The 27,011-nt window shown below is 36.5% G+C and overlaps 1 protein-coding gene and 1 pseudogene across 2 annotated transcripts; one reads left to right on the plus strand and one right to left on the minus strand.

Moving 5' to 3' along the window:
• Positions 1-483: 483 nt before the first annotated feature.
• On the minus strand, positions 484-7,098 carry LOC101719344 (olfactory receptor 4F3/4F16/4F29). 2 transcript variants are annotated; one of them, XM_087197280.1, is made up of 2 exons: positions 7,089-7,098; positions 484-1,412 (listed from the first exon to the last, which is right to left on the minus strand). In XM_087197280.1, the coding sequence occupies exons 1-2, from the start codon at positions 7,096-7,098 to the stop codon at positions 484-486; spliced, it is 939 nt and encodes a 312-aa protein (XP_087053406.1). The 2 variants fall into 2 exon arrangements, with proteins under 2 accessions (XP_087053406.1, XP_004865077.1); XM_004865020.2 differs by lacking the exon at positions 7,089-7,098 and having other exon boundaries at positions 484-1,589.
• Positions 7,099-20,034: 12,936 nt separating this feature from the next.
• LOC101714362 (transcriptional protein SWT1 pseudogene) lies at positions 20,035-23,255 on the plus strand (annotated as a pseudogene).
• Positions 23,256-27,011: the final 3,756 nt, after the last annotated feature.

The following is a 27,011-nucleotide window of genomic DNA, read 5'->3' on the forward strand; positions in this document are numbered from 1 at the left end:
CTATTTGGCAGCTTTTGAGGGATTAAGAATATTGGAAGTAGGGCTGGGGATTTAGCTCAGTAGTGCCTCTGCTTGCCTCGCAAGTGCAAGGTCCCAAGTTCAATCCCCAGTACCAAAAAAAGATATTGGAATTAGCATATTAAGGTAAAATATGCTTTCATTTCAAATATTTTATATAGCCATTATGAAGAGAATGAGCAGAAAGCATTTCTTAATTTCTGTTTTGAAAAATACACTCACTTCTCAGAGTTAGCATGAATATTAAATACTTTATATTAAGCATCCAGCACAGGGCCTGAAACATAGAAGGCTCCAATGGTAGCTTCCTTTATCTACACTAATTAGGGTACTAGAGATACTTGACAACATAGTAAATACTTAAATGTACTCAGTCCACAAAGTCAATAGAGGTCTAAAATTTCCATCACTTTATTTTTCCATTGCCAATGCACATAGACCTGCATTTTGATTATCTTTAAGTATTTATGACAACTTTCTGTAACTCACAAGATGATAGCAAAGTTTCCTCATCGCTGCCTTCATCTCCTTGTTCCTGAAGGTATAGATAACAGGATTCAGAAAAGGAGTGAGAACTGCATCAAAGATAGCAAGAAATTTGTCCAAGTGTGATGAAGGGAAGGGCCAGGTATAGAAGAATATTAATGGCCCAAAGAATAAAACCACCACAGTGACATGAGCTGACAAAGTAGATAGAGCCTTGGATAAACCACCTGAAGAGTGTTTCCGAACAGTGACCAGAATGAAGACGTAAGAAATGATCAGAATGAAGAAGGACCCTACAGAAATTAGTCCACTGTTGGCTGTGACCAAGAACTCCAGTTGATTAGTCTCTGTGCAAGCGAGTTTAATGAGCTGAGGAAGATCACAGTAAAAGCTGTCCAGTACATTTGGGCCACAGAAGGGCAAGTCTACAACAAAAGCCAACTGGGCCACTGAGTGGATGAGGCCAAGGATCCAGGCTGTCGCCAAAATTGAAAAGCACATTCGTGAGCTCATGATGGTCAAGTAGCGCAGTGGCTTACATATTGCCACATATCTATCAAAGGCCATGGCTATGAGCAGCACCATTTCTGTGCCCCCAATAGCATGAATGAAGAAGATCTGAGCTATGCAGCCACCGAAAGAGATGGTTTTGTGTTTTCTGAAAAGGTCATAAATCATTTTGGGAGCTGCAATAGAGCAAATGCCCAGATCAAGAAATGAGAGATTGGCCAGCAGGAAGTACATGGGTGAGTGTAGGTTAGAGTCAGAAGTCACAGAGAACACAATGAGGAGGTTTCCCGTCAGACTTGCCATGTAGAACACAGAAGAAAAGAGGAAAAGAAGAAGCTGGATTATCCACAAATTGGAGAGTCCCAGGAACACAAACTCAGACACCACAGAGTGGTTGGCTCCATCCATTGCCCCAGAGGGCAGAGCTGTGTCTCATATTACCTGAAAGAGACAATAATGATAATCACACTTTGTGGGGAGTCATTAACAACTACACAAGAGTAAAATTGTAAAGAAAAAATACCTCACAGAGCCAAAATACTTTTTCATAACACTTTAAATTCTAGAATCAGAAAATACACAGTAACTTGTTACAAGCCATTTCTTCTAATTTCTAAAACTTGCTAGAATGCTTTAGATTTGGAGACAAAGAGTAGGTGAAACTAGGGCATGATTCTGAAGAAAGGTTATGAGTAGAAACAGAAATAATCTTGATTTTTCTCTCATGGTTTGTTGCTGAACCCATGTAGTTCCCGAAACCTCAGAAAATTTCTCACTACTTTTTTAACCCCTTGCTTCTATATTGCATGTTGTTACTCTCATTAAGTTTCGTTCTATCCCAATTTTTCAAATGATATTCACTTTTAATACTTCAATAACTGTATAGTGCACACTGGGCATGGTAGATATCTGGTAAATGTTGATTAATTTTGGGGGGGCTTTTTGAGACAAGGTCTTGCTATGTACTTCAGGCTGGTCTTGAACATACTATGTAGCCCATGCTGTCCTTGAACTCGCAATGATCCACCTGTCTCAGGCTACCAAGTTGTGGGGTTAGAGGCTTGAACCACTGCATCCAGCCTGTATATTGATTCAAGATGATTATGATAAATGGAAAATAAATGATACAGTAACTATATAATAATATGCTAATTGAATCACAAAAGAAATTAAAGAAAGGGAGATTAATGTAAAGAGAGGCCTTTGATGGAATATGGCATATAAGTACTTACAAAGAGAGGACAAGAAAAGAGAGAAAATAATGTGGAAGCCCTACAAATATCCCACTGTAGCAGTCCAGGTCAGAGAAGATGTTACAAAGTTTGATCTATGATCACTTAGTAAAGACAAAATCAGAAAAGAGATTTATGTCAGAGAATTTAAATGTGAATTCAATAAATACAATGTAGCAAACAAAATTTTATATTACTGAAATTTATAGAAAATTGTCCAAGCCGTGTTAACATTTCACAGTTCATGAGAAGGTAGAGAAACCATTGCACTTGGAATCGGAACAGCAGAATCGAGTCCTAGCCCTATGCCTGTGGGAACTTCAGTAAGTTCCTTCTTGTACCCCCTCCACACTCAAATCACTCCTTTAATTTTCATTATTTGTAAAATAAAGGGACTGAGGCCAGTGATGTTAACTAATCCTTTCAAAAATAACATTTTTATTCTTTTATAATGCAAAACTATTCCAGTACGTAATGAAGTTCACCCTAATGACATTCTTCTCACTGGACTGTTACTGTATTTATTGTCTTGTCCTTTCTTAGCAGATAATTATGTTTTGTATCCCATAGAAGTCTTTATCGTCACATTAATTTCTCTCTTCTCTAATTGCTTCTGTGATTCATTTAGCATATTGTTGTACATTTGCTGTATCATTTATTTTGTTATTTATCATAATCACCTGTAATCGATCAACAAATCTTTGCCATGCCCAATGGACACTGAAAACTTATTGAAGCTTTAATATATTAATTACTGCAAGGCTTCTACATTTGTACACACACATAAAATGTAAATAATAAAAATGTACTGTATTTAAAAATACAAATAACTAGTTAGATCATATTATTTCTGAAACAAATGATATCCATGAATCATCTTGGTCAGGGCTGTCTTCAGAGAATAATCAAAATCTGTACTGCAGACTAAGACTTAGATCTAATTTATGTAGATATACAGATTCACATTTGAGCTTAAAGAATTATTGAAACGGGGAATAACTGGAAGCAACTTGGTGAAGTGGTTGATAAGTTGTCTATGGAAATAATGATAACAACCAGAAACAAAACAGTAATTACCGTGTGCGACAGAACACAACTGCTCCTTTACATACCCTAGCTTGTTTGATATTTGTAAAAACCCATGAAAGTTGGTATTATTAACTGCTTTTAATTGCTAGAGAAGTTTAAAACAAGATAGAAGTAATGCAACCAACAGTATGTTGAAGAACTCATATCGATGCTCTGGTCTGCCTCTTATCCAATATACAGAGAATACCTTGTTTTTTTCTCGTTACTTTCCAATTGTATGATGTGCTTTAGTTCCTTTCTGGGTCCCTCTATTCTATTCTCAGCACATCAGGCAGATCTTAATGTGAGAGAAGGCACATTTGTCAAGGGTCACAAGCACCTGGGTTTCATAGTCAATGTCAAATTCAACCATAATTACTTCTACTTTTTTAAATAAAAATAGTAGAACACAAATCCATGCACCATCTGCATTCAAAGCACCTTGGTTGAGTTCTCAGACAGCTATCATCTTGATCCACATGGAGGCTTTCAGCTTCTCATTAAAAAGACTTTGTTCTTACTGCTGTCTAATGAATAAAGCAAAGGCACTGTCTTCATGTCAAAATAATGCAATGAAGCCCAGAACTAATCCAAGTGCATTCTATACACACTTAAGACATTGGCTCCCAAACAGTCTATTTCCCTTTTTTTGGATCTCACACTGCAATAGAAAGAAAGTTTGAAAGGAAAGTAATTTCAGTTTCTAACTTCATGTTGTATTTCTTCTCATTGCATTGATTCGCACTCATTAAGCTCAGCTGAAGCTGCTTCCATCCTAGTTTCAGCTGCATGGTTAAAGGTAGCATTTAATTGATTTCTATACAAAATGGCCATCTCACTAGAAACATCTGTTTAACACTAGCCCTTTGGGACTTCAACACTACACTCCAATATCTACTCTCTTTCTATAGTTGTCACCAATGTGCTCATTTAAAGACCAAGGATGTAACTATTTCCAGACTTAATCATATTCAACCATCTTCTGGTTACAACTAGCACTACTCTCTACATAAGCATTTGTAAAAATGCTACTATTTAGGGAGATACAGCTAATTGGCACACAGGGGAGAACTGACCAAATGATACTACAGACACTTAGGATGGCTAATATGAGCTCTTTTATCCAAGGGAGTTGTCACTCAGAATCCTAGAAGCTGAAATGAGTCTCATAAGAGAAGTAGGAGGGAAGAAGAGAGATCAAAAATGCAAAGACATTAAAAACCCAAAATATATAAATAGTAGTCAATCTAAATAGTATTATACTCTAAAACACAAAGAACAGACTATTTCCTTGTTTTCAGAGTGCCCACAGAGACCTCTATGTGACCATATATGATACCACAATAAACTTCAAAAATGCAAATTGTTTTTTTCATAACCTTCCGCTTCCCTCCCTCCTACTACAAACATGTACTAATTTTAAAAACAAAAGAATGAATATGATACAGATTCACACACAATCTAAGGAAACCAGTTTAAGAATTATATCAAAAAATAAAATAAATATTAAATAAAACTAAACTCCTAGACATAACACACAAGTTGCAAAGTATGCTACAAATCTATTTTTGTTAAAATTGAGAAAACTTTCAAGTGGAATGTGTATTAGGTAGCATGAATGATTTGATATGTGTTTTGTTAAACAAAATAATGATTTTTAAATATTTATAAATGCACAATATTGTGGAAATATTCACAGTAAAGCATAACAAAAATACTATGGAACATCAATTCAATGTGTTCAGTATTATATTGAAAGTCCTGGATAAATCTATAAGATAAGGAAAATGCATAGAGATTGTGGCATAAAACTGTTTTCTTCATAGAAATGAAAGAAAAACATGATAATCTATGCACAAAAGTCTGAAAATTTATTATAACAGGAAACTCTCAATTTAAGAAAAGGGTGGGACATATAGGCACCGATAGCAAGGCTATCAGGTATTATAATACCTTCAGCCTTACTCTTTTTACTTGAAATTTATTTGACTATCCTGGGTGAAAAGTTAATAAAGTTAATATACAAAGTTAATATAGAAAACTCAATCATTTTTCTATGTACAGGCAGTGAGTAAATGGAATTTGGAATTAAAAACACAATAACACAAGAAATAAAATGAATATTAAAAAATCAATAGTTTTTCTATGCACCAATAATGAGAAACAAATCAGAAAACAATTCCACTCACAATGGCTTCAAAACTAATAAATACAGAAAGATTGACCTCACAAAATAAGGGAAAATATGGAAAAATCACAGACAATGAAGGAAGAAATTGAAGAAAATACTAGAAGATGGAAAGATTTCCCATGTTCATGGATTGACAAAACTAATAGTGTTAAAATGTTCATATTACCAAAAGTGACCTACAGATTCAATGCAATCCCCATCAAAATTTGAATGGTATTCTTCATAGAACTAAAAGAATGTCTTAAAATTCGTATGGCAACACAAAAAACCCAGAATAGCCAAAGAAATTATTCATAAAGAGAGCAAAGCTGAAGGTATAATATTACAAAACCTGATTTTAAAATATACTACAAAGCCATAGTACCCATAACAGCATTATACTGGCACAAAAATAGACATATAGATCAATGGAACAGAATACAGGACACAGAAACATTCTGGAAGAAAGAATAAAAAATATATGTTTGGGAAAAGACAGGCCCTTCAACAAATGGTGCTGGGAAAACTAGATATCCATATGTAGAAGACTGAAACAAGATGCCTAACTCTTGCCCTGTACAAAAATCAATTCAAAATAGATCAAAAATTTACTTACAAGACCTGAAACTGTGAAACTGCCTGTCTTCGTTGCTATCTTATTTCTGGGATGCAATACATGATACCTACAACTTTTATGGAGAGATTTATTTTGTTTTTTTTACTTCATCAAACATATGACATTATCCAATGTTTATTAAGAACCTATTACCTGACAAGAATATAATAAGTAATTTATTCTTTAATTTGAAATCTAATTTGTTTTTAAAAGACACATTGCCATCAACTCCCCAGAAACAACCTTGGCCTCATGTCAAACACATTTTTCCCATCGTTCAAAAAAAAAAAAAAGGATTCTTGAAAGATGACTTCCAGACCACTTCAATGGAGATGCATTTTGACTCACAGTTTCAGTGCATTTTGGCTCAAGGTTTCAGCTGCCTCCAAGGCCAAAACAGGGTGGCAGTGGGGCTTGATAGAGGGACAGATGTTCAATCCATGGAAGCAAGGAAGCAGAGTGAAAGTAGAAGCCAGGAACAAGAACACAATCTTCTAAGTCATGCCTCAAATGACCCACCTCCAATGAGGCCCCACTACCTAACAGCACATTCAGCTATGAACTGATTAATAAATTAATCTCTTGCTGAGTACAGCACCCCCTTATTCAATCATCCTCCACACACATCAGACTTTGGGGCCCATTTAGATATAAACCATAGCAATGGTAGAAAAAGATAGGAGAAATCGTTAAAGCAAAGAATTCATGAAGGAGTATAATAGCACAGGAATTAATAGCAAGAATCAACAAATGGAAGCACATCACACTAAAAAGTTTCTTCATGTCAAGGGAAGCACCTAATAGAATGAGGAGACAGACTACATAATGGAAAAATATCTGCCAGCTACTCTCTGACAGAGCATTACATATAGAATATATTTAAAAATTAACACAAAAAACATCAAATACCCCAGCCAATAAGTAGGCAAACGAATTTAACAGACACTTATCAAAAGAAGTATAAATAACCAATAAGTAAATGAAAAACTTTTCAACATCTTTAGCCAAAAGAGAAATGTAAGTCAAAATTACATTGAGATTCCATCTTACCCCAGTCAGGATGGCTATCATTAATAATATTAAAAAAGAAAAGAAAAGAAAAATTGCTGTCAAGGATGAGAAGGAAAAGAAATTCTTCCAAAGTGCTAGCAGGAGTGTAAGTTAATAAAGCCACTAAGAAAATCAGTACGGAGTTTCCTCAAAAAAAATTAAAAGAAAAAGAACTACACAGTACTGAAATGTTCAAAACCCAAAATGCTAAAAAAACAAATCCTGTAGAGATTGTAGCAGCAGAAACTCTTATTCATTATAGTTAAGAATGCAAAATGATATGGCCACTTTGAAAGACAGTTTAACAATTTCTTACAAAACTTATTATACTTTTATTATACAATTAAGCAATCTCTTCATGGTATTTACCCAAAGGAGTTGAAAACAAATTGCACAAAAATCTGCACACGGATGCAACCTTATTCATAATTACCAAACTTAGAAGCAAGAAAGATAGATGAATCAATAGGTGAGTGAATATACTGTGTTATATCCAGACAATGTGTAGTATATCAAAGTAAAGGGAGCTCAGGGCCGGGGATTCAGCTCAGTGGTTCCGCCGCCTGCCTTGCAAGCGTAAGGACCCAAGTTCAATCCCTGGTACAAAAAGAAAAAAAGTAGGGAGCTAATCTCAAACGTCAACATACTTCATGATTCCAACTACATGACACTGTAAGTGGCAAAACTGGAGTGAACAAAACCATCTGTGCTTCCCAAAGGTTAAGGGGAGGAAGGAATAAACAGACAGAGCATAGAGAACTTAAGTGAAGTAAAACTACTGTATGATGCTATATTAGATCATATGCTATTACACACTTTTGCACATAAATAAATCTTATTGGACATTTGTTGAAATCCACAGAATGTATTTAATTGCCATCATGACAGTACTAAGAGGGACCTTAAGAATGTAACTACTCTTTATGTAGCAACAAATCTTTGTCCATAAAAGATTTTATTAAGAAAATAATCCAAAAATTGTGCAATAATATATTATAGCTTACTTCCTATTAGTAAATTTGGGTGACTAAACATATATCCACCAAATTAAATCAAGTTTTAACACTATAGTATATTTATAAATGAGTTACTAATATGTGACCCCAATGCAGTTGTGCATGCCTGTAATCCCAGCTGTTTGGATGACTGAGGCAAAAAGATCACAAGTTTGAGACCAGCTTGACCAATTTAGAGACTGTCATCTGAAAGTAAAAAATAAAATAGAAGCCAAGTACAGTGACACACACCTGTAATCCTAGCACTCAGGAGGCTGAAGCAGGAAGATCACCATAAATTCAAGGCCAGCAGGGGCTACAAAATGAGTTCCATGTCAGCCTGAATTATAGAGACCTCATCTCAAAAATAAAGAGAAAAAGAGAAAGGGCTGAGGATGCAACTCAGTGTTAGAGCGTTTGTCTAGCAAGCATGAAGACTTAGGTTCAATCCCTTTGTACCATAAAAATAATGATGATAAAAATATGTGACTAAAAATTTAATAATAAAATATATCTATATCATATTGGTATATACAAAAAGCAGAATACCAACCTATTTTAAGATATGATTCTCTTTTGTAATGCATATTTATATGTACAAAAACCCTTAGCTATATATAACTGCATACTTTTTTTTAGTTTGGAAATTTTAGCAACGATCACCTTATATTAGAATTACTGGTGAACTTTATTTTTATATTGTTCTGAGTTGTAATGATCATGTTAGCTAATATAAATATATCAAAATGTTTAATATATATTACATACGCAAAATATATAAGATAATGAGCACATAAATTTTTAAACAGCTTTTAAATATTTATTAAGGGATGGTGTCCGTCATTTGACACAATGCTATAGCTGTAGTCTGGCCAGTTCTCAAGACAATGGGATTCTAGATCATTTGTTCTGAATGGTATACTTACATGCATTAACAAAGATAATAGATAAAATGTTGTTAGCTTTGCTTGAAGATAAGATATTGTTGACAAATACTTGGTTTGTAGTCAAATAAAATACTTTTATATATTTTAATGAACTATTAGAAAAGCCAGATTTATTCTATACTCCTGAAAAAAAATTTTAGATGACAATATAGAATTCCATGTATTTCACATGCATGATTTTTAGTTGACACATCCATTAGAGTGCTTATATAGATAACATTGTACTGTAATCCTATTTTTTTCATTAAGTTTATTGGCATGTTTTAGGTATATATTACAGTTACATTCTCATTGGGAACTTGAACCTATACATGATGTATTTTGGTTCTTATTTTTTCCCCACTCCCCTGCCTTCCCTTCAACCACTCCACCCCTCCCTATTTACAAAGACTTTGTTTCCATTTTGCGCTTTTCTCATATTTTTTTCCTTTCCCTTCTTTCCTTTCCCCTACCCCTTTAGAAGTTTTCTTCGATTTCACAATATCAATTATACACTTTGATCCATATTTACACATTTGGTTTCTCACACGAAAGAAACTATTTGGTATTTACACATATGTCCTGTTTATGTCACTTAAGAATATGGCCTCGATGTGCATCCACTTAGCTATAACGGTCTCTATTTTATCGTTCTTTATGGCTGAGTAGTAATCCTTTTTTTAAAAAAAAAAAAAAAAACACATTTTCTTTACCCTGTCACCAGTTGATGGGCACCGGGGCTGTTTCCAAATTTTAGATATTACAAACTGTGCTGCTATAGACATGGGTGGGCATATATCTCTGTGGTATGATTCTTTTCATTCTTTTGGGAAGATACCCAGCAGAGGAATAGCTGCGTGAAATGGGATCTCTAATCCTAGTGTTTTTTTTGGAATCTCCATATTGATTTCCACAGTGGTTGCACCAGTCTGCACTCCCACGAACAATGGAGAAGGGTTCCTATCTCCCCACAACCCCACCAATATTTGTTATTGGTTGATTTCTGGGTAGAAGCCATTCTTTCTGGGGTGAGGTGGAATCTCAGTGTTGTTTTCATCTGCATCTCTCAAATGACCAGTGATGTTGAACATTTTTTCATATGTTTATTTACTGCTCTTACTTCTTTGTCTGAGAAATGTCTGTTCATTTTGGATGCCCATTTTTGAATTGGGTCTTTATATTTGGGGGTCTGACTTTTTTAAGTTCTTTATATATTCTAGATAGTAGTCCTTTGTCTGAGGAACAGCTGATAAAAATTTTTTCCACATTGTAGGTTGTCTCTTAGCTCTGTTGGTGGTTTCTCTTGCAGTGCAGAAGCTTTTTTTAAAACTGAGATCCCAGTTGTTGATTTTTTGTGCTAGTTCACAAGTGACTGAGGTTTTGTTCATGATGTCTTTTTCTACCATTGTCCTCAAGAGTTCTACCTAACTTATATTCCAGCAAATTTAGTGTTTCTGTTTTAATATTAAGATCTGTAATCCACTTCTATTTTAATTTAGTTCATGGGAAAAGATACAGGTCTAGTTTTAATCTTTAGCAGGTTGAAATCCAGTTTTGCCAGCACCATTATTTTTTGTAGTCACCTTTTACACCAGGGGACTGGAAAAGTAGAAATATCATGGACAAAAATAAGACAGCTGGATGGAACCATCCAGAACTCAGATAATGCATTCAGTTCCAGGCATGGTGAACATGAGGTAAGGGTATAGCATCCAGAACCCAGTTATTTGAGCCATAGGACAAGCTCAAAAAAAGAGGGCAAGTTGGGACATGAATTAGGAACCATCCTCATTTAGCCATGTGTAGGACATGTATTTTTTTTTAATTTTTATTTTATTGGTACATTTTAAATATACAATATAATGGCATTAATCATTGCAAAATTGTATTTTTACATAATCTCTTTTGCTACTTATTTTTTCCCCTTTCCCTGTACTCCCTTCAACCCCTCCATCCATCCCTATTTACAAAGACTTTGTTTCCATGTTTCATTTTCTCATATTAATTCCATTCCCGAAAGACGCCGAATCATGCCACTGCAGACAGGCAGGTCTGCCCATGCCCTACAGAGGTCCTGAGTCACAGAGAAGATGCCTAATCACCCCGCTGCAGACAGACAGACAGCTGGTTCCACACTACAAAGATGCAGAGGACACCAGACCACCAGACCAAGGTACTGAGTCCCGCTGCTCCCAGCCCAGAGGTAGGGGCTTCTGAGCTGTCGTCCCACTGCTCCTGGTCCAGAGGAAGGGGCTTCCCAGTCACCATCCCTCCGTTGCTCCCAGCCCAGAGGAAAGGGCTTTTGGGCCACCTTCTGTCCTGCTGCTCCTGGACCAGAGGAAGGGGCTTCTGGGCCACCATCCATCCCACTGCTCCCGGCCCAGAAGTAGGGGCTTCTGAGCCACCATCCCACTGCTCCTGGTCCAGAGGAAGGGGCTTCCCAGCCACCATCCCTCCCACTGCTCCCAGCCCAAGGGAAAGGGCTTTTGGGTCACCATCCCTACCGCTGCTCCCGGCCCCTGTCCCACCTCTCGCAGCTCAGAGGAGGTAATCCATGCAGGCACTAACAGCACCCAGCCCCAGTCAAAATGAGAAAACAAGTAAATAAGTCTCAAAACCAGACTTGCAGATCACCTACACCAACCCCAAAGGGAAATGAGATGGAACACTCTGATACTCAACCACATGGACCCACTGAACTGGCAACAAAAGGGGATCTGGAAAAAAGGAAATCAGAAATAATTTCTCAGATAACAGGAGAAATTGTGCCCCTAGTGCAAGACATGATTAATAAATCTAGAGAGGAGCTCAGGAACATGGTGGAATCCCAACGTAAGAAACAAATGGAATCCATAAAACACATGCAAATAGACGTCCAAGACATGAAAAACTCCACTGAAAGTGTACACAGCAGAATGAGCCAAGGTGAGGACAGAATTTCAGATATAGAAGATAAGATTGCAATTAGTGACCAGGAAAAGAAAACTTGCTTCAAAATTATAAGGGAACATGAGAAATCAATCCAGCAGCTGCTAGATGATGCAGAGAAGAATAACATAAGACTGATTGGGCTCAATGAACAAACAGGAGAGAGTGCTGATGACATTAAAAAAAAAAACTCTTCACAGAAATAATGGCAGAAAACTTCCCAGGAAGGAGAAAAGAGCTTGACATACAGATAAATAAGGCATATAGGACTCCAAATAGCCTTGATCAAAAAAAATCTACACATAGGCATATAATTGTTAAGATTCCAGAAACACAACAGAAGAACAAAGTTCTACAAGCAGTCAGAGAAAAGAAATAAATCACATACAAAGGAAAGCCCATCAGAATCACAGCAGACTTCTCAACACAAGCCATCAAGGCAAGGAGAGCTTGGAGTGACATATTCCAAGCACTAAGAGAAAACAGCCTCCAACCCAGATTGATGTACCCTGCAAAACTATCTTTCAAAATGGATAGAGAAATAAGATACTTTCATGATAAAGAGCACCTTAGGAACTTCGTGAATGCCAAACCAGCACTCCAAAGAATTTTACACAATATCCTAGGAACAGACATTGAGGATCACAACCCCAGGAAGCAAAGCAGAATGAACCCATCTGGCATGACAAGAAATTAAATGTAAAGGGGGAGAACCCAACAAAAAGAAAAGGTCATGGAAATGACAAGTCAATATGTTTCAGTTATAACCATCAACGTTAATGGTCTCAATTCACCAATCAAAAGAAATAGACTGGCAGAATGGGTCAAGAAGCAAAATCCAACAATGTGCTGCATACAAGAAACACACTTAATTCAAAAGGATACTCATAGACTGAAAGTTAAAGGGTGGAAAACAATACTGCATGTGACAGGAACCAAAAAAAAAGCAGGAATAGCTATCTTCTTTGCAGATCAAGTAGATTTCAAACCAACACTCATTAAGAGAGACGAAGAAGGACACTACCTCCTTGTAAAGGGAAGAATCCAAGAGGAAGAGATGACAGTCATAAATATCTATGCACCAAACACTAGTGCACCCAACTATATAAAACAAATACTAACGGAAATAAAAAGTCATATATGCACCAATACAATTGTAGTGGGGGACCTCAACACCCCACTGTCACAAATAGATAGATCAACTAGACTAAAAATAAGTAATGAAGTACTAGAACTCAATCAAACTCTTGAACAAATGAACTTGACAGATGTTTACAGAGTGTTCCATCCAACAAAATCAGAATACACATTCTTCTCAGCTGCACATGGGTCTTTCTCCAAAATAGACCACATACTCACAAATAGAACATGTTTAAATAAGTGCAAAGGAATTGAAGTTATCCCCTGTATATTATCAGACCATAGGGTGATGAAATTGGAGATCCATAGCAAAAGAAACTCAAAAAATTTCATAAACACATGGAAATTGAACAACACACTTCTGAATAACCAATGGGTCACAGAGGAAATTAAAGAAGAAATCAGACAGTTCCTTCAATTAAATGACAATGACAATACAACATATCGGAATCTATGGGACACAATGAAAGCAGTCTTACGAGCGAAATTCATAACAGTGAATATGCATATTAGGAAAACAGAACAAGCCTAATTAAACAACCTGATGCTGAACCTCAAGCTTCTAGAAAAAGAAGAACTGGACAACCCCAGAGCTCATACAAGAGAGGAAATTTTAAAGATCAGAGGAGAAATCAATACAATGGAGACTAAGAGAATGATACAAAAAATCCATGAAGCCAAGAGTTGGTTCTTCAAAAGAATCGACAAAATTGACAAACCTTTAGCCAACCTTGTCAGAAAAAGGAAACAAAAGGCCCAAATCCATGCAATTAGGAATGAAAAGGGTGAAATGACAACAGACCCAGCAGAAATCCAGAGGATCATCAATACCTACTTCAAGAACCTACATGCCAATAAGATGGAAAACGCAGAAGAAATAGACAGATTCCTGGATACATATGAATTACCAAAGTTGAACAAAGAAGACCTAAAAATTCTGAACAACCCAATATCAACCAATGAAATTGAAAATGTAATTAAAAACTTATCAACTAAGAAAAGCCTGGGCCCTGATGGCTTCACTGCTGAATTCTACAAGACATTTAGAGAGGAACTGCTGCCACTACTGTTCAAACTCTTCAATGAAATTGAAAGGGAAGCAATATTCCCAAATTCATTCCTGGAAGCAAGCATCACCTTGATCCCCAAAGCGGAGAAAGACCCAACCGAAAAGGAGAACTATAGACCAATCTCACTAATGAACATAGATGCAAAAATCCTTAATAAGATAATGGCAAACAGAATTCAGAAGATCATCAAGAAGATCATACACCCTGATCAAGTGGGATTCATCCCAGGGATGCAGGGATGGTTCAATATACAAAAATCAATCAATGTAATACACTATATCAATAGAGCCAAGGACAAACACCATATGATTATCTCCATAGATGCAGAAAAAGCATTTCACAAAATCCAAAGGGCATTTATGATAAAAACCCTACAAGAAATTGAAATAGATGGTCTCTACCTCAAACTGATAGAAGCCATACTAAATGGTCAAAAACTGAAATCCTTCACACTAAAATCAGGAACAAGACAAGGATGTCCACTATCACCACTCTTGTTCAACATAGTTCGGGAAACATTAGCCACGGCAATTAGACAAGAGAAAGAAATAAAAGGAATAAAGATAGGAAATGAAGAAGTCAAATTGTCATTATTTGCAGATGACATGATACTCTATATAGAAGACCCCAAGAACTCCACCAAAAGTCTTCTAGACTTAATAACCAAATTCAGTCAAGTAGCTGGTTACAAGGTCAACACACAAAAATCAATAGCTTTCCTCTACACCAATGACAGACTCACTGAGAGAGAAATAGGGCAAATAATGCCTTTCACAATAGCATCCAAAAAACTGAAATACCTAGGAATCATCCTAACAAAAAAAATCAAAGACCTCTTCTCTGAAAACTATGGCACTCTGAAAAGAGAGATTGAAGATGATATCAGAAAATGGACAGACATCCCCTGCTCCTGGGTAGGAAGGATTAATATAGTGAAAATGGCCATACTTCCAAAACAGCTATATAGATTTAATGCAATTCCAATTGAGATCCCAGCAGCATACTTCATAGACCTAGAGAAAACAATCCAAAAATTCATCTGGAACAAGAAGAGACCCAGAATAGCGAAAGCAATTCTATGCAACAGAGACATGGCAGGGGGCATCACAATCCCCAACCTGCAACTATACTACAAAGCTACTGTGATAAAAAACAGCATGGTACTGGCAAAGAAATAGACTTGAGGACCAGTGGAACAGATTAGAAGATGCAGAAACAACGCCAGACATAGCCATCTCATCTTCGACAAAGGAGCCAAACACCCTCACTGGAGGAAAGATAGCCTCTTTAATAAAAGGTGCTGGAAAAATTGGGCTTCAACTTGCCAAAGATTAAAACTAGACCTATGTCTCTCACCATGCACTAAACTAAAATCAAAATGGATTAAAGATCTAAATATTAAAATAGAAACTCTGAACCAGTTGGAACAGAGGTTAGGTAGAACCCTTGAAGATATCGGTGTAGGAAAAGATTTTATGAACAAAACCTCAGTTGCCCATGAACTAGCACAAACAATCAAAAAGTGGGATCTCTTCTTATTAAAAGGTTTCTGCACAGCAAGAGAAACCACCAGCAGTGTGAAGAGACAACCCACAATGTGGGAAAAAATCTTCACCTGCTCTTCCTCAGACAAAGGTCTACCATCTCGAATCTATAAAGAACTTAAAAAGATCAGACCTCTCAAATTTAAAGACCCAATCCAAAAATGGGCATCTGAAATGAACAGATATTTCTCACACAAAGAAGTAGAAATAGCAAATAAGTACATGAAAAAAATGTTCAACCTCACTGGTCATTCGAGAGATGCAAATGAAAACAACACTGAGATTCCACTTCACTCCAGAAAGAATGGCTGCTATCATGAAATCCACCAATAACAAATGCTGGCGGGGCTGTGGGGAAAGAGGAACCCTGCTCCACTGCTGGTGGGAGTGTAGACTGGTGCAAGCACTGTGGAAATCAGTATGGAGATACCTCAAAGAATTAGGACTGGAAGTCCCATTTGACCCCACTATTCCACTGCTGGGGATCTTCCCCAAAGAATTAAAAGAATCATACCACAGTGATATATGTGCACCCATGTTCATAGCAGCACAGTTTGTAATAGCTAAAACTTGGAAACAGCCCAAATGCCCATCAACTGGAGACTGGATAAAGAAAATGTGGGTTTTTTATAAAATGGAGTACTACTCAGCCATAAAAAATGAGAAATTAGAGACATTTATAGCTAAGTGGATGCACATTGAGGCAATACTCTTAAGTGAAATAAATAGGACACACATGTGTAAATACCGAATAGTTTCTCTGGTGTGAGAAACTGAAAGTGTAAATAAGGACTAAATGTATAATAGGTAATGTGAAATAGGGAGAAAAGGGGCAAAGGGGAAGGAAGTGGGAGGGTAGGGGAAAGAATAGAAGGGAATGGGATTAATATGAGAAAATGGAAAAATAGGAACAAAATCTTTGTAAATAGGGAGGACTGGAGGGGTTGAAGGGAGGGCTGGGCAAGGGTGAAAAATAGGAACCAAAAGAGACTATGTGAAGGTGCAAATTTCCAATGATGAATGTCATTATATTGTATGCCTAAAATGTACCAATGATTAGAATGAATAATCCATAATGTAAAGTAGGAAGAAAAGGTCCAAAGGGGTAGGGGTAGTGGGAGGGGCAGGGGAAAGGAAAAATGATGAGAAATGGAAAAAATGGAAATAAAGTCTTTGTAAATAGGGAAGGGTGGAGGGCGTGAAGGGAGGACTAGGAATGGGGAAAAAATAAGAACCAAGATGCATTATGTAAAGTTACAATTCCCAATGAGAAATGTAATTGTGTTGTATACCTACAATGTACCAATAAAAGAATTTAATAAAAAAAAATTCCACTCCCTTCTTTCCTTTCCCCTACCCCTCCCAATTCCCCTCCCCTTTGCCCCTTTCTTCCTATTTCACATTATCTATTATACATTTTAGTCCTTATTTACACTTTCAGTTTCTCACACTAGAGAAACTGTTCGGTATTTACACGTGTGTCGTACATATTTCACTTAAGAGTATTGCTTCAATGTGCATCCATTTAACTATAAATGTCTCTAATTTTTCATTTTTTATGGCTGAGTAGTAATTCATATTTTAAAAATATATATTTTCTTTATCCAGTCTCTAGTTGATGGGCATTTGGGCTGTTTCCAAGTTTTAGATATTACAAAATGTGCTGCTATGAACATGGGTGCCCATATATCACTGTGGTATGACTCTTTTAATTCTTTGGGGAAGATACCCAGCAGAGGAATAGCTGGATCAAATGGGACCTCTAGTTCTAGTACCTTGAGGTATCTCCATACTGATTTCCACAGTGGTTGCACCAGTCTGCACCGCCATGAACAATGGAGAAGTGTTTCTTTCTACCCACAACCCCAGCAACATTTGTTATTGGTTGATTTCTTGATATCAACCATTCTTTCTGGGGTGTGGTGGAATCTCAGTGTTGTTTTCATTTGCATCTCTCGAATGACCAGTGAGGTTGAACATTTTCTTCATGTATTTATTTGCTATTTCTACTTCTTTGTGTGAGAAATGTCTGTTCATTTCAGATGCCCATTTTTGGGTTGGGTCTTTAAATTTGAGAGGTCTGATCTTTTTAAGTTCTTTATAGATTCGAGATGGTAGACCTTTGTCTGAGGAAGAGCAGGTGAAGATTTTTTCCCACATTGTGGGTTGCTCTTCACACTGCTGGTGGTTTCTCTTGCTGTGCAGAAGCCTTTTAATAAGAAGAGATCCCACTTGTTGATTTGCTAGTTCATGGGCAACTGAGGTTTTGTTCATAAAATCTTTTCCTACACCAATGTCTTCAAGAGTTCTAGCTAACCTCTGCTCCAGCCAGTTCAGTGTTTCTGTTTTAATATTTAGATCTTTAATCCATTTTGATTTTAGTTTAGTGCATGGTGAGAGATATAGGTCTAGTTTTAATCTTTGGCAAGTTGAAACCCATTTTTTCCTGAACTGTTTATTAAAGAGGCTATCTTTCCTTTCCTCCAGTGAGGATGGTTGACTCCTTTGTCAAAGATGAGGTGGCTGAGTGTGTCTGCATTTTTTCTGCATCTTCTAATCTGTTCCACTAGTCCTCAGGTCTGTTTCTTTGCCAGTACCATGCTGTTATTATTACAGTGGCTTTGTAGTATAGTTTCAAGTTCTAGATTGTAATACCCCCTGTCATGTCTCTGTTACCTAGAATTGCTTTTACTCTTCTAGGTCTTTTCTGATTCCAAATGAATTTTTGGATTGTTTTCTCTAGTTCTGTGAAATATACTGTTGGAATTTCAATTGAGATCACATTGAATCTATAGAACAATTTTGGAAATATGGCCATTTTCACTATATTGGTTTTTCCTGCCCAGGAAAAAGGGATGTCTTTCCATTTTCTGATATCCTCTTTGACCCCTTTTTTCAGAGTGAAATAGTTTTCAGAGAAGAGGTCTTTGATTTCTTTTGTTAGGTTGATTCCTAGATATTTCATGTTTTGGATGCTATTGTGTGTGAAAAGAATTGCAATTGATTTTTGTGTGTTGACCTTGTATTCAACTACTCTACTGAATTTGGTTATTAAATCTAGAAGACTTTTGGTAGAGTTCTTGGTGTCTTCTACATAGAGTATCATATCATTGCAAATAATGCCAATTTGACTTCTTCATATCCTATCTTTATTCTTTTTATTTCTTTCTCTTATCTAATTGCCGTGGCTAATGTTTCCAAAACTATATTGAACAGGAGCAGTGATAGTGGACATCCTTGTCTTGCTCTTCGTTTTAATGTGAAGGATTTCAGTTTTTGACCATTTAGTATGGTATTGGTTATTGGTTTTTCATAGATGGCTTTTATCTGATTGAGGTAAAGACTATTCCAATTTTTGTAGGGTTTTTATCATAAATGTGTGTTGGATTTTGTCAAATGCTTTTTCTACATCTATTGAGATGATCATATGGTTTTTCGCCTTGGCTCTCTTAATAGAGTGTATTACATTTATTGATATAAGTATGTTGATCCATCCTTGCATCCCTGGGATAAACATGACTTGGTCAGGGTGTATGATCTTCTTGATGATCCTCTGTATTCTGTTTGCCAGTATCTTATTGAGGATTTTTGCATCCATGTTCATTAGGGAGATTGGCCTATAGTTCTCTTTTTTGGTTAAGTCTTTCACTGCTTTTGGAATCAAAGTAACACTTGCTTCCAGGAATAAATTAGGGAGTATTGCTTCCCTTTCAATTTCATTGAATGGTTTAAAGAGTAGTGACAATGTTCTTCTGTAAATATCTTGTAAAATTCAGCAGTGAAGCCATCAGGACCTGAGCTTTTCTGTGTTGGTAAATTTTTATTTATGTTTTCAATTTCACTGATTGTAATTGGGGTGTTTAGAACTTTGGGGGGGGTAACATCTGATTTTTTTTTAATACAGTTACATTCATCATTGGGATCTTCTACCTTTACATGATGTATCTTGGTTCTTATTTTTTCCACATTCCCCTCCCCTCCCTTCACCCCCTCCACTCTTCCCTGTTTACGGTCTTTCTTCCCATTTTTTTCCCTTTCTCATATTTTTTCTTTTCCCTTCTTTCCTTCCCCCTACCTCTCCCACTTCCCCTACTGCTTTAGACTTTTTCTTCCTATTACACAGTATCAATTATGCATTTTGATCCTTATTTACACTTTTAGTTTTTTACACCAGAGAAACTATTCAGTATTTATACATGTGTGTCCTATTTATTTCACTTAAGAGTATGGCCTCCAGGCAAGGAAAAGAAATGGCCTCACCTGCTTTCTCAGACAGAGACAATGAAAGAACTCAAGAGAGAAAGAAACAAATTTAGAGACAGTTCTGAAAAATGTAAACATAAGAAAAATCAATTTGATCAAGATTATTCCAAAATTATTCATGAAGCTGACTCTAGAAAAGCTTCAAAAGTCCAGTCAAATCTTGTAATACCCTGTAGAAATTTGTAGAAGAAAATGTCTTCAATTTAGTTTCTAGTAAGGTAAAGACTAAGCAGGAAGCAAGAGAATTCCCAGAAGGCTCCCGGGTTTCATTAAATTTGACCAGGCATAAAGCTGAACATTTACTTTTAGATTCTACAAATAAGCAGACTGTTCATGATTATAAAAGAAAATATAAGCATCAAGAAATGATTCAAGTTCTAAGGAAAACCTTTCTCAGTTTTGAAGCACCATGTTCTTCAGTGTCACCTGAAAATATACAAGACACTGCTCAAGAGATGCAGATAGTAGAAGAGCTTCATGCTGCATGTGTGAGAAAAAGTGTGGATTTACCTGTGGTTAATGAGAGTGGAAATGACTGTGGTTAAGGAGAGTTAATGAGTATGGAAATTGACTTGGTGGAAGATGATATACATTCTTCTGCCACAAATACTGTTTCAGGCAGAAAGCTTCTGCTAATTGTTATTGACACAAATATCCTCATGAATCATTTCAAATTTGTTAGAATTTTTTTTTTACTTTAGAAAAATATTTTTATTTTATGAAGAACTAGAAGAGAGGAGTTTTATGTCAATTTTCACATTACATTAAAAATTGATTACTACACATTCACAGTACATAATGATTACATTCACTGCAGGGAGCTGGTGCACACACACAGTGCATCTTGATTTTTCTTTCATCCCATACCCCTCCCTTCCCTCCCTGCTCTCTTCAATGCTTGGTCCCCTTTCCAGTTGTTGCAAAAGCTCTGTTTTCATCAGCATTTTCTTTTCCCTTCAATTCCTCACCACCACCACTCTGTTCCTTTTTTCTTCCCTCTCTCCCACCTCCCCTTCATCTCTTATTTCCCCAAACATTTGGAAAAGATCTCCTGTTTATATTGTTTTATTCTTTATTTGTATATATAAATATATATACTTTAAGTTTCTCATATAAGAGAAATAATGCAATGTTTAACTTGTGTCTGATTTATCTCACTTAATCCATTTGCCGATGAATGCCTCAAGTTAATCTTTCTTTATGGCAGAGTAGTACTCCATTGTTCATAAATATCACATTTTCTTTAGCTATTCATCTGTTGATGGGCATATAAGCTGTTTCCAAGATTTAGCTATTATGAATTGTGCTGCTATAAACATGGGTATGCATGTAACCCTGTAATATGATGACTTGTAACTCTTTGGGGAAGATACCTAGAAGGGGAATAGCTGGGTCAAATGGAATTTCTATTGTTAGTCTTTTGAGGAATCTCCACACTGATTTCCATAGGGGTGTGCTAGTTTACATTCCCACCCACAATGTAGAAGTGTTCCTTTCCCCTCACCCTCATCAACATTTGTAGGATTATTACATTAATTCAAACAAAAATACAAAAGAAAACCACTTATTTTATTTGATTTTGTCATGCTGGTGATTGAACCCATGCATGCTAGCCAAGCACTTTACCCCTGAGCTACAACCTGGGCCCCAATTCTTTTTATTTTGTGGTTGGGGGGACTTAACCCAATGGGCACTGACCAACATCCCCAGTCCTTCCTTTACATTTTGAGACAGAGTTAAATTTGTTAGAATTTTGAAGACAACAGAAATATCAGGCTTTGACAGACTTGTATTAATAATTCCTTTTGTTGTTGTGCAAAAGTTAGATTGAATGAAGGCAGGAAAATTACTAAAACATGCCCAGCACAAAGCTATAACTGCAGTTCATTTCATCGATGACAGACTTAAAAGCCAAGACAGAAAGCTATGGGGTCAATCAATACAACTTGCTTCTCAAAAGCTTTATGGATTGAGTGAGGAGAATGATGATTAAGTATTAAAAGGCTGCCTTCAGTACCAGGAATTATTCCCCAGTTCTCTTGTAATTCTCTGCTCGGATGACAAACATTTAAGAAGCAAAGGCTTCATAAGTGTTGTGAAGTCACTCAATAAAGAAGAATTAAATGCAGAGTTATTAACCTTATTTCTGAACACAGATGTGTGTCATCAGCCTTGTACATCTAAGCAACAATTGAAAGCAGAAGCAAAACCTGTAGAAGAGGCCTCTGAGGAGAAATCTGCCAATTCTGGACTGTCCATTGTACTTGAACACATTCTATCTGATCTTGAAAGATCTCTTGGAACAGCTTTATCTTCAATATTAGAAACAGAAATGAAAATTGCTCTTGGGAACCTTTGGATGGAGATGCTGCACTTGAAACCACCATGGACTCTATCTAATACATTTACTACAGTGCTTTAGAAAACATTGGTTGCCTGTATTTGGATTCGTTATGGAAAAGAACTTACTTTTAACTGTTGAGAGCCTGTATGAAAATCTTTGTAAAGCTAATAATGCAGTGTACTTTACAACTGTGAAATTCTTGCTTCAAGATTCTAAAAGCTTGTTATATGCTTTCAGTATAAGGTAGAATTATGATGGTATTCTTCCACAGGCCTTTGCTCATATAAGCAGACTACTACAGACATTTGCAGAGGTCAAGACAAAACTTAAACCAAATTCTTCAGAAAACACGATGAGTAAAATGGAGGAAGACACTCCTTTGATGAAGTCTCATAGCCAAGAAATCACTGTTTTCTCATGTTCTCGTCTTTCCCAGTCCAACAGGCATCAAGAAATCTGGTCTGTCCTAAAGAATGTTTGGATTACAATATAGCAGAACAGCATGGATGTGTTTCAAAGATTGAATTCAAATTCAGCTCTCACTGATTCAAAAATAGCATCATTTGAAGAAGCATTTATATATCTTCAAAAGTTAATGGCAGCTGTGAAACATATTCTTGAAGGAATTCAGAGGATTTTGGCCCCTAACAGTAATTATTAAGATGTTGAGACCCTCTATAACTTTCTAATCAAGTATGAGGTAAATAAACATGTCACATTTACTGCCCAGGAACTCTATGATTGTGTTTCTCAGACTGAGTATCAGGAAAAGTTAAACATCGGATGCCACCAACTAGTTGAAATGGAGTGTGCCATGCAGCAGTGCAATGCATCTGTGTACATGGGGGCCAAAAACAGGGTATGGTGTGAAGACATGTTCAACTATAGGACCTAAGTGCTGTAACTTTAGAGGGAAATTGCATTCCTCTTTGTAACTTTAGAGGCATTTGTCTTCATGAGTAACAGAGTGATTTTTGACCTAGTCACTTTTTTGAACCAAACCCAGGAGAAGTTTAAGAAATATTTCCTAGGTACAAAAAAGTGACTTGTTACTGACAGTCTTGCTAAAGCTCTAAAAAGCTTAATGTATGCATTATAGAATAAACTGTGCACTCAGCTTTCCTGGAGTGGACAGTACCTGCCTACATTTGTCCTAATTCCAAGCCAGTATCTCTAGGGATAAGAGAGCCATCTTTCTAATCCACATAGGGCAGAAGCCACTGTGACTGGGGAAGGCCCAAGGTATAGTATTTGCATCTCTCCCAGTACTGAGTATAAGCATGAGACCAGATACTGTCAAACACTAAAAATGGGGACCTGATCATGTTCACCACATTCCATAAATGAAATCTTGTCTGGAGTTGTTTTTTAAAGATCAGTTTTTTTATGTAGACATGGTAGAAATAATAACACTACCTTCCCCACTTCCCTCAGGGTAATAGAATTTTGACTTCAGCTCCTGCTTCCTGTACAGCCTCTCCTCTGAGCTTGTAACTTTTCAGTGCATTTCTAGTAGGGAAGAGAAGGGTGACTGGTGTGCTGAATTGCCCTTACATGCAAAGCAGCCTGGATTTTTGGAATTAGATGGCAGTGACTGATGTTTGCCACTAACTAAAGACAAGTGTTTATTTGACTTCTTACTTATACAGTAAGTTGGAAATTCTTGTTTACTGAAATGTATTAGGCTTTTGTTAACATTTAGATAAAATCAAATTTGGCTTTGTTATAAATGTTAATTTGTTTTTTAAAAGCAATAAATTTATTTTCATTTTTAAAAAGAGCATGGCCTCAATGTTCATCCACTTAGCTATAAATGTCTCTAGTTTCTCATTCTTTTTGGCTGAGTAGTACTCCATTTTATTTAAAAAAAAAAAAACACTTCCTTATCCAGTCTCTAGTTGATGGGCAATTGGGCTGTTTCCAAGCTTTAGCCATTACAAACTGTGCTGTTATAAACATAGGTGAGCATATATCACCGGTATGATTCTTTTAATTCTGTTGGGGAGATACGCAGCAAAGGAATAGCTGGGTCAAATGGGACCTCTAGTCCTAGTTCTTTGAGGTATCTCCATACTGATTTCCACAGTGGTTGCACCAGTCTGCACTCCCACCAACGAGGGAGAAGGGTTCCTTTCTCCCACAACTCTGCCAGCATTTGTTATCAGTTGATTTATTGATAGCAACCATTCTTCCTGGGTTTAGGTAGAATCTCAGTGTTGTTTTCATCTGCATCTCTGAAATGACCAGTGATGCGGAACATTTTTTCATATGTTTATTTGCTGCTTTTACTTCTTTGCCTGAGAAATGTCTGTTCATTTTCAGTTTCAATTCAGTTTTTGAATTGGGTCTTTATATTTGGGGGTCTGATTTTTTTAGTTCATTATATATTCTAGAAAGTAGACCTTTGTCTGAGGAACAGGTGGGAACAATTTTTTCCCACATTGTAGGTTGTCTCTTAGCTCTGTTGGTGGTTTCTCTTGCACTGCAGAAAATTTTTAATAAGATGAGATCCCAGTTGTTGATTTTTTCTGCTAGTTCCTGTGCTACTGAGGATTTGTCCATAAAGTCCTTTCCTATGCCAACGTCTTCAAGAGTTCTACCGAACTTATCTTCTAGCAAGTTTAGTGTTTCTGTTTTAATATTTAGATCTGTAATCCACCTCTATTTTAGTTTAGTCTTGGTTCAAATTTGGTAATTCATATATATGTGGGTATCTTTCCATTTCTTCTGTGTTTTCCATTTTATTAGAGTATAGGTTCTCGAAGTAGGTATTGATCCTCTAGATTTCTGCTGGTTCTGGTGTGACTTCATCTTTTTCTTTCCTAAATGCATGAATGTGAGCCTTTTCTTTCCTTTGTTTGATAAGGTTGTCTAAGCCTTTATCATCTAGGAGCTGCTGGATTGATTTCTCATGATCCCTTACTATTTTTAAGAAATCTCTCTTATCATGATCACTAAATGCAATCCTGTCTTCTATATCTGATATTCTATTGTCACATTGGCTCATTCTGCTGTGAATATTTTAAATACAGTTTTTAATCTCCTGGGTATCAGTTTGAATCTCTTTCAAGTTCCATTTCCTTCCTATTTTGAGCAGTTGTGGATTCCATTTCTTTCCTATGCTGGGCATTCACGGCTTCCATCAGGTACTGAGCTCATCTATTTTTTTCTGTTTCTGTTCTACAGTGTCTAATCATCTCTTTCATTCTGCTCATCATCTCTGGAGTTATTTGGAAAATTATTTGTTTTGAATTTCTCTAGAGCCTCATTCATCTGTTTTGATACTTCCTTTGCTATCATTTAGGGTGTCCCACTGGTTGATTATTAGATTTTTCCACCTTGTTTCCCCCCAAATTGGCCTTTGGTGAGCTGGAAGTCTGGGTTTGCACCTTACTTAGGTGTCTTCTCATTTATATTTTTGTTGGTGGTGCTCATTTTGGTTTAATTCCTGGGTTGATACTTCAATATTGCTTATTGTAAGTATCTTTGTTGCTTGTATTTAGAACTCATGGAATGATTGCTTCTCAGAGGTGTCTTCCAGATATAGCTGGTCTTTAGGTTTTGAGTCTCTAATGACTCTTAGGCAATCTTGTTCTCAGTATGCAAGGAAGGACAACTGATTAGATTAATCATAACACCTTAGACTAAATGATACAATCAACAACAACAATAGCATCAATCACAGCTTAGAAAATGACAATTTGTGGTAGCTATTAATCTATCACCTTTAACCATGTGAATTAAATCAAAATCAAGGACCAGCCCAAAATATGTCCATAATGAATAAACTCTTCAATATAGCAACTTAGCCCTTCAGGATGAGGACTTAGAAGGAGTTGGAGAGAGAGGGATAGTTAGGTACAAGGACAAGGAAAGGTTAGATGTGAGGCCAGAGGTCACAGGAAGATCACCCAAACTTGGGAAAACTGTTGAAGTCAAAAGGAAAATACAAAATGAAAAAAAAGACAAGAACAGAAGAAACTAACAGCATTAGGAAAGCTAGAGACTATATTCCCTTGTCTATGAAACTACCAACAATCAAGAGAAGGAAAAAGAGAGAAGAAAAGAAAAAGAAGAAAAAGAAATCTGAAATAGGACAGGAATAGAAACAAAAATGGAGAAAGATGAAGAACAAGGTGGGAGAGAGAGAAAGAGTGAGAGAGAGAAGAAAAAAGGAAAAGAAGAAAAAAGAAAAAATTAATTTAAAATAATAAAAAATTAAAATTAAAAATAAGAGAAAAAATAACTTTAAAAAATTAAAAATAAAAACAGAGGGCCTCATTCAGGACATGTCTCTGCTGTCACAATAGAAAAAGTGGGCAGCAATGTCCAGATCTAAGTCAATTAGTCTCAGCAAGCCAGCAGGAGTCCCCTGAGATTCAAGCTGATTTCTGGCTGCAAGGCCCAAGTTGAGCTCCCTGACTTCCTGCAGGGCTGACCTCTGCAAGGTTCTACTACAGGTTCTAGCTGCCCTTCCCCTGAAGATAGTCCAGGTTCTGATGGGAGGTGGTGATCCCTCCAACTTACCAAATATGGTGGTCTGATGTGCCTTTATTACAGAGATTTTCTTCACTTTTCCAATGACCTTCAATTTTCATCAAGGAGCCTCAGAATGGCCCTCTCTCTGTTGTTCACTTCTGCTCTATCTTCT

Source organism: Heterocephalus glaber, unplaced genomic scaffold (genome assembly GCF_053883595.1).
Source record: "Heterocephalus glaber isolate CG9 unplaced genomic scaffold, H.glaber_assembly_v1.0 deba00001662, whole genome shotgun sequence".
Taxonomy (NCBI): domain Eukaryota; kingdom Metazoa; phylum Chordata; class Mammalia; order Rodentia; family Bathyergidae; genus Heterocephalus; species Heterocephalus glaber.